This window comes from Dysidea avara, chromosome 5 (assembly GCF_963678975.1).
Source record: "Dysidea avara chromosome 5, odDysAvar1.4, whole genome shotgun sequence".
NCBI lineage: Eukaryota > Metazoa > Porifera > Demospongiae > Dictyoceratida > Dysideidae > Dysidea > Dysidea avara.
In genome coordinates, this window is record NC_089276.1 from 13,228,432 (window position 1) to 13,238,118 (window position 9,687).

The 9,687-nt window shown below is 35.3% G+C and overlaps 1 protein-coding gene across 1 annotated transcript; it reads left to right on the top strand.

Annotated features, from left to right (window-relative positions):
* Positions 1-5: 5 nt before the first annotated feature.
* On the top strand, positions 6-2,051 carry LOC136255011 (E-selectin-like). Its single transcript, XM_066047732.1, has 5 exons — positions 6-51; positions 497-691; positions 942-1,136; positions 1,563-1,759; positions 1,980-2,051. The coding sequence occupies exons 1-5, from the start codon at positions 6-8 to the stop codon at positions 2,049-2,051; spliced, it is 705 nt and encodes a 234-aa protein (XP_065903804.1).
* Positions 2,052-9,687: the final 7,636 nt, after the last annotated feature.

Consider the following 9,687-nt stretch of genomic DNA (forward strand, 5'->3'; position numbering starts at 1 on the left):
CAGCTATGTCTAAAAAATCAGGAATAGTCATTGGGATTGCTGTGAGACAAGGTGGGTTTGCTGGAGTAAATCAACAACAATCATTATTACATCAAGTTTACACTGGCAAATGGGGACTTGTAGGTTTTATTTACTGAATTCCAGTGTAGCCATCCATGATCCTTTGATGTACTCTATTGATACCTCCATGTTATATGGATTTTTTTAGCAATTTCCATTCCTAAATTTTTAATACTTTTATAATAGCTTAGTATCTATACTTGTAAACTTGAAATAGTATACCCAAACCTTAAGTTCAGGTATTTTAGCAAAGAGTTTAATAAGAAGCTAGTGCAAAAAGAATGGAATGACAGCATTGTGCAGCTAATTTCTGGTAAATATTTTTTTTGTGAGAAGGTACATGTTACCTAATAATACAGTACCACCTATACTTATTTACAAATTTTGTATGGTTACTGATTTTATTAAAAATGATAACCCACAATAATACCTGTAGTTACTTGTCCAACACTCACTGCTCCTGATAATGGAGGGATTGATTGCTCACTGGAAGATGATGGAGAACCTAATCCTGGAGATGTGTGTGTCTTTATGCGTGATGAAGGGTATGAATTAACTGCGGTAAAACTTGTGGAGATGATGGGATATGGAGTGGAAATGATGTTACTTGTACAGTCCCAGCTGGTACATGGTCTTGTAATAGCTACATGGTGCAAGGAATATAAATAGCAAACTCAAATATGTATTATAAAGTATACTGATCAATGAATTATAAAAATTATTAATTTGAAAATGAAGTAGGGATCCAAGCAATAAAAAACAGTGAAACAAGAGATGAATGATGGTATTACTCTGTATTCTATATCACTATATACAAATTTACAAATTTTGTATGATTGCTAATTTTATTTGAAAATGATAACCCACATTAATACCTGTAGTAACATGCCCACCACTTACTGCTCCTGATAATGGAGGGATTGATTGCTCACTGGGAGATGATGGAGAATGTAATCCTGGAGATGTGTGTGTCTTCATATGTGATGAAGAATATCACTTAACTGGTAGTGACATTAGGACATGTGGAGAGGATGGGAACTGCAGTGGAACTGACACTGCTTGTGAAAGACCAGCTGGTACTGAAGTCATCATTTCACCATGCATAAAATACCTGGTGAAGTGTTGGTGGGCTAAAAACCTGGTGCTAACCATAAGAAAGCTAAGTGTGCAAAACTGGCTTCATAATTCATCACAATGAGGTTTCCTACAGTGTTGTGTACCTACATTAAAAGTTGCAAGGTGCATACAATTCCTAAAACCTGGATTCTGTAAAAACTACTTCACAATAATATAGCATGTTTACCAAATCCATTCTACTATATAGGCCTTCCATTCTTCTAGGCCTACATATGTGGTTATGTATGTTACAATACAGTATATATGTATATATACGACGTATATGGCTTTGTAGCTGTCTAGTAAAGTTATCATGAGTTTTTATGTTTATGTAATTCTTAATGATAATTGTGGGTACCAGTTTAAATTGTACTATCCATAATTAGGAACATGTCCTCCACTCACTGCTCCTGATAATGGAGACATTGACCGTGAATTTGGAGATGATGGATTCCCCACTAGATGGGATGCCTGTACTTTTACATGTGACCCCGGATTTGAGTTGTATGTAGTACCACCAGAAGGTGTTTGGCTTGGTGGGGTTGGACAATATGGACTGGCCGAGAAGCCAAATGTATTGAAGGTAGAAGTGGTTTCATGACATGTACGTATTATATAAGTAGTTAGTGTGCTTTTAATATGGATCTACAATTCTTTGCAAGTGTAAAGCTATGACTACAATAATGATGTAAATCATCTATTTATTGCATGTCTTAATATTTTATATGCTTGCCATATTATATAGTATTACCTTAACTTATGCACATATGGTGTATATATTACATTTTAACTCACACCCTCAGTGCCTACATGTCCACCACTTACTGCTCCTGATAATGGAACTATTGATTGTTTACTGGGAGCTGATGGAGTAGCTACTAGAGGAGACAAGTGTTTCTTTAACTGTAATGATGGGTTTATTCTCTGTGGTAGTACTGTTAAGAAATGTTGGACCTGGCATAGAAGAATTACATGGACTGGAGAAGACACAGTGTGTACTGAAGGTACAGCTCCAATACTTTAGAATACATAATGTATTATTCTCAAAGAGCACAGTACATGATACGCACATAAAATGACTTGTAGAAAGTTAATGTGGTTTCAAAGGTAAAAGTAGTACCTACAGTACAAATACAAGAAAAATTAGGAATTTTAGGATCATAGGCATAAAAAGTAAAACAAGGGAGCTCGCCTATACCTGCAGATACACTAGTGGACGTTAATTTTAATCCCTATTTCAGTACATATTAATGTCCACTAGTGTATCTGCAGGTGTAGCTATAGGTGATCTCACTTGTATGATCCTTAATCAAACTTAAAATAATTCCCTTGTACTTGTTTGTTTGCTTTTTTGTAACATAATTATGACTGGTGAATTAGTGCATATGGTATCAGAGAAATGAATAGTGCCAGACTTTATGCTCTTGTTTGAGCATGTGCCCCAACTACTGTATCAATCACTGAAAAGCAAAGTGGCCATTATGCTCCGTTTTCAGCCCATTACACAGCATTACAAATGAAGAACAACACAAGAAGTGTCTTCTCAATCAATCTAGTCAGTACAGATGACTTCCACTACAAACATAGGGATGCCATCATGTGCTATATACTGCAAATTGACAACTTGCACTACCAGCGAGAACACAAAGGAGGACAAAGGTAATTATTCCCATGATACGATCATTGTACATACTGTGGTATGCCAAAAGGCATCTGTCAGGCTAAAGTGATGTCTAACAGTGAAAATATCAAGCCCATAGCCTTAGTTGTTATTGACTTACACTTGTCTGAAGGTATCAATCAGCTGCAGTTAGTCAGTAGAAAATTCTGTAAAATAGTTTTATTTTAAATTTTGTAGCAACTTATTGGAAGTGTTTTTTGCTACTCTGAAAACATTTCTGGGTTTTGGGCTTGTACCTAACCAATACTGCCAAGGCATCATGAAGGTATGGTTTCTGGTCAATACTTTCGTTGAGAAAGTGCAAACCTCCATGATCCTAATACGATCACCTTCAGTTATCCAACAAACTCACTTTTATAATACTTCTATACTATGAACAAAGGTATTCGACACTTGAAAATGTGTTGAAGTTTAAGTGTTAACTATTTTAATTTTGTTGTATTTTGGGTAAAAAGATCAAAGTGAAAGTGTACTTATATTTCCTTATTGTACTCTTGACCATGCACTGCAAAGCTGCAGGTGTTGTGTGCCAAACTGTGCCAAGTATAGTTTCCCTTTGATCCCAATAGCAATGTTATGAAGCTTTTCAACAATTATGACATATCATATATGCAACGAATGATGCTGCGACAAGGGGGCAAATTAACTTGAAAGCCATTCTTAGCCATTGTTTAGTAAAGAAAAAAACTGACTGACATTAATTAACACTACAAGACAAATAAGATGACACATTGTAAAGCCAAGTGGAACACCATGATGATAAGTTAATTTGTTTCCAGTTGATTCATGATTCCATCCCCAGCACCACACCATGGTTTCTAATGCATTCAACAAATGCACTCTCAACTGCTAAAAATGATATATAGTCATCTATAGCATATTTACAAACTTAATCTTGGGCTTTTATATAGTTGTAAAACCAAGGCCTCACCCAAAAGAACAAGCAGATAGTCACCCTGGGTGGCTCAAATCAGTTAAAGCTAGCATTGTCATACTTGTGCAGTGAGAACCATGCACTGGGGAATAATAGTCTCAATAGTACTAAATTAATACTAACAGCAGATAGACTCTCACCTCCTGCTATTCCATGTCACCCTCCAAAAGTGCCACCAGGCTCACGCAATATGGAAAAATAGCACTTGGCTGAGTCCAATATATCACTCAGTTTTGCCTTGTGCTATATTGGTCTCTCATATAAAAGCCCATAATTGGTCTTACTTTATTTACATGTCATTTTCACATCTTTTCTGCATGCACAGCACCTAAATGTCCCCCTCTTGATCCTCCTGATAATGGATAGATTCATTGTTTACTGGGAAGTGATGGAGAGCCTACTAATGGTAGCCACTGTTTCTTCACCTGTGATGATGGTTACCGGAGGATTGGAAGCAGATGGAGGAAGTGCTATGTTACATGATATGGTCCCATATGGACTGGTATTGCCACCAGGTGTAAAGGTATTGTATGTATGTTTGTATATACTGTAGGGCTGCACTGATTCTAGTACTGATATTGGTATTGGGCCAATACTGCTGTTTTCATGAGGTATCTAAATTGGTCAATGTATTGCTGCATGTACCTGCAGCTATTACATAAAATTATATCCATTTTTGTACTAGCCTATTTCACAGGAACAATAAATGGTTGAAAGCATCTAACACAATGCTAGTTAAAGCAGACAAAGTCATTCTTCTATGTGAAATTTTCTCTGTGAAAATGTAATCTGAGAAAAATAATTGATATACTCTAACAGAACAGTCAGTAACTCTAATAAAGCAATCAAGTTAACAGTTTGTCATGGCTGTTTAGTATTTGTAGTAGTATTACTGTGACAACCATTTACTAGACTTCTTCTCAAACCGTAGTAGAGCATAGGAGACTACTTGACTAGCTGCTGTACTAGTTTATACCTCTAGTGAATCTTGTACAGCTAGTCATTTCATTAACAATGAATTGTCCATCATTGTGTTAAAACTCGTACAGAAGTACCATAAGCTACACAAATCAATAAAAATATGTGAGTTACTTCTCTGATTGTGAATCACAATATCAGGGCGGTATGGAGTAATAAGAAGAGAAGGCGGGATTGTTGCCTGGGGAGAGTTGCTTGCCTACTTACTTACTCAGTCAGTAGAAAATTCCGTTGAATAAAAAAATTCCGTAGCAACTTGTTGAAAGCATTTTGGATCGATCTGAAAGCTTGTTTGGGCTTAGTTTTACCTTACCAATACTGCCTCATCGTCGTCAGGGAAAATTGAGGCTGGTTTTTGGATGATGTTATTTAGTGGGCCATGCCTACTCCTTTGTGGTCCCTACTATACAGTTACTATTGTACTGTATGATAAATCGTGGTTTACACCTAAATCATCTCAAACTGTGTTGATTCCCTCCATTATTGTTAATGACAATCAGCTAAAAGAAGTTGACCACCAAAAATATTTAGGAATCATTTTTGGTAAGCAAAAATTAATGATTTATGATTTTTGGTATTTCCTATGGATTTGTTTACTGTTTATCAAATCCAATGAGTTACGTATGGTTTATAAATAATGTGTGCAGTAGCTAAGGTACTTGTCATCAGTACTTGTACTTGTAGATACTTCCAAGGTAAGTACTTGGTACTTGAAGTATCGGTATAAGTGGAATCAGTACAGCCGTAACATACTGCCAACAACATAGTGGCTAGGCTTACATAATGCATATGAATATAGTTGTATAATCCAGTGGTATGCCACATAAATGTCACTTTATTGTGTTCTTTTTCTTGATGTAGGAAAGTGAACAACTGGCTGAAAAAAATTACAAGAACATTTACGTGCATTCTTAATATGCACAATTGGCTACCTTGCAATTGTAAAGTTTAATATTCTTGTACCTATTGTATTGTGGTACACTGCACATCACTCTATTGCAAATTTAACCCAATTATGTGTATCATATGTGTTTACTGCACACTTTTATTTGTGAACCAAAAGTTCACAGTAGACAGTCTGCTATTTTGTATGTAATCAAGTTTACTTATTATGTTGTTACATTTTACTGTTTATGGCTAAAATTAAGTTACTGTAAGGCATCTACCAAGTAGCTTAAAAGTGCTGAATGTATACCTGTACTTTACTCATCCATGCATAGATGAACCATCCACTCTTCTTCTTCAGCATTACACACTAGTACACAATGCCTGATTTCCTATCACTATTGACTGGGTAGGTGTACTAGGGCACCATCTGCCTGAGTACCGGTAGGCAAATTTTCTGTTGAGCATTCACCCATACTTGCACAACCTTGATAGATAACCTGTTTGATACAGATATTGTGCTGGTACAAGCTATAATACCTATTTGACAGAAGTTCATTCATTTTGCTAGATTATAAAACACACTAGTATTAATATTGTTTGAAGGTGAGTATATATACTGGCACAATATCCAAGTTAGCAAACAAGCTGTATGGGTAATGTTCAACAGAAAAGTTATCTATTAGGCTAGACAAAGCCCTTGTACACCTACTAACCTCTCCGCAATCAGTAAAAATGTAAGAAAATGGTGATTTCAATTGCAAAAGTATGAAGTTTGGCCAGTAGAAAAAGTCCTAATATAATACACTATGTATAACTCTTGGTGATATTATCACCCACATGGATCATAAATAAATTAGGGGTGCACGCTATTTTTAGAGGAGGTTTCAGCTGAAACCATTGCAATCCCCCCTGTATCCGCCACTGGAAACTTGTTGGAAGTGTTTGGGATAGCTCTCAAAGTATTTTTTGGTTTAATTACCTTACCAATGCTGCCAACACTACTACAATGAAATATATATTTGTGCAAATGTGATATGCTTTAATGTGTTGTACATAGCATGCACTCTTTGGTGTATGTGACGTGTAGGAGATGATAGTTCAGATTTGCTTCATTAATTAGCAAATGTGAACTATCATCACGTACTCCACTGAAGTACATTTTATGCTTGAATTCCTCACATATGCACAAATATACATGTTATTGTAGTACAAGCTGATGTGAAGGAAAAGTGAAACTGGATTTTGGGTGATAGATATTTTCGGGCATAAAAGCCCAAACCTTCATTCTTATTCTGTGAATCCTATCCCACTAGGGACCTGTGAGAAGTAATCATCCTTACTATGCTGTACTGTATGATCTCACTATTTTATGTTATGATAAACTCTTGCTGTGATCATTTCTCCCAACAGAGAGTTCTCACAGATTGATACATTAATTTACCAGTATGTGCAAACACAGTTAATTTATTTATCAAGGCCTTAAAATACAAGTGCTAAAGGTCTGTAGGACACCTGGTCCTAATTATAAATTTTGGATGAAGGTATGAACTATTTACTACCAAAGAATGTATGGTACACACATGCTAACTTGTTACTCTTGTCTATATATAAAAGGCATTCTAGTAACCAAGTTTCTGTAACCTCCCCCCCAATAGAACCCTGGCACAAAATAAAAACACATTTACTTTGTGATTGCTTCACAATTGTCTGAGCTCCTATAATGATAAATCACTTATCACAATTCCTTTTCCCCATTAACAATCCGTTGATGGAATAATCTTCGAACCTAATTAGTTTATTAAGTGTAGAACACTAATTTATAGCCAATTGTACTATACTTATATCTAATACCCTTCCCTCCATAATAATAATAATAATAATATAATCTGGGATTATAAACTTTGAAAAATGTACAACAAAGAGTATACACAGTAAAAACAAACTAGTGAACGTCACTACTAAATGTAGTGAACGTCACTACTAATGTCTGCCGCAATACTCACTATTTTTGTGTAGTGACGTTCACTACTAATGTTGTAGTGAACGTCACTACATTGACCACCAAGTAGTGACGTTCACTATATACAAAAAGTAGTGAACGTCACTACTTAAACGTATAGTGAGTAGCAATTCACTACTAAATTTTTACAGTGTATAGTCACTACCAATATGTAGTCCTAACCTCAATTGGATCAAATTATTTGTATAATTATATGTATATGCTTGATTTCACCTGAAAAAGGCCTTGATCATTTTACAGTCTAGTATAGCTATAAAAGTCTCATAAATTCTGATGGGAATTTCTTGATCACTACATTCAGTACAATCTAGTTTCTTGATTGTTTCCCCCAAGGTACCATTTTAAAACTTTATTGTTTATCTGTTATATAAATGACTTACCATTTAATTTAATTAGAATATACACTGATGATGCATTGGTGTGCATGTATAGCTCTATAAAGACTATTCAGCTTCAAAAGGATCTTAAAAAATGGAACAAAGTTTGGCAGATGGAGTTCTGTCGAATCCATTAAAATCTGAATTTGTTATGGTACAGTATAACAAACACAAAGTCACCTCTTAAGTTTACCTAACCACATTAACAATGTTCCTATAAAAGAAGTGAATTAATTTTGCTAAGTATTTAAGAATAGTAGTAGAATTCTAAATAAACTAACTCGGAAGGTACATTGCAAGGATTGTCAAGAGCTAACATAGCTTACACCGTAACTTGAGATCCTGTCCATGTTACATATGTCAAAGAACATTTACATCTGCATGATCTATAATAGAATATGTCTCCACAATAATATGGGCTCCTCACACTACTCAAGATATTCGCAAAGACTTAAGTTGAAATGCTCCAAAGAATCCGAAGAGCTGCTGGGTTTGTTAACACCAGTGTTACTAGTTTACTGAACTCTCTTGGCTGGCCAACCCTCAAAAGTAGATAAGAAGATCATACGTAATACCCCCTGATAATCTTGTATCTATATTACTTGTAATACCTGTGGGCACTATAGCAACACTTACAATGTGCGTACCCGCGATTCATATACCGACGCTTATTTTCCTCTCAGCAATTAAGTTTAACTATACGTATACATGTAATGATTTTGATCAATTTATACAGAAACTGCAGTGTGATTGCGTAAACTTATATAGCTAGCTAGATAAAGTTCATTTAGGCCACTCCAAGTCATACCTTAGTTTCTGGTCACTCCCAAGCCTACAAATGGATGCGGGCGGGCGGATGATCAGGACTTCAGGACTATAGACTCTACTGTGACAATATACTGTATGGTATTATTATTTGCTCAATTTAGCAAATTCATGTTGATTTTGTTTTTAGTCAAACTTAACCAACAACATAAGTAGTTGTGCTTCGGCAAAAATGCACTAGGAAAGTTGTTGATGGATCATGGCTAGCTATACACTGATGTATAGCATTTAAGTATATTTATTTATTTATTTAATTATTTATTTAGAATATACTATAGAAAATGTTTTGCTCATGTAGCTACTTATGCTTTCCAAGTGAAATAAATGTCTCATTAGCTATGTCAGGAAAATATTACTATGACTTATATAGCTAAGTTGTTCAAATGATCATGATCCAAAATGAAATTTAACTTCTATTTTCACATCATAAATTCTTCATTCAGATGTGAAGTCGTAGCCCACTAGCTATGTGTTTCCAGCCTTCTATTCAGTAACCTTGAGAAAAGTAACTGTCAAAGTTTTGAGTCATTGAGTGCTCCAGACTATAGTGTTTTTAGTGATCATCTGGGAATGTTTAAACTATAAGGGTTTCTACTTGCCAATCTAATTTTAGTTATGGAAAAGTTTAAGTTTAAGCTCACCGAATGTTGCCGGCTTTCCATACCCCTGCAGTGTTCAGTGATAAGGAATTTGAAGTTACTAGACTAATCATTAGAGGACTACATTTGAATTATAAAGTTAAAACTATGGCCCATCTGCATGGGCTAGTAGTTAATGCTACTGAAAATACTTTGGTTACAGAAGCATT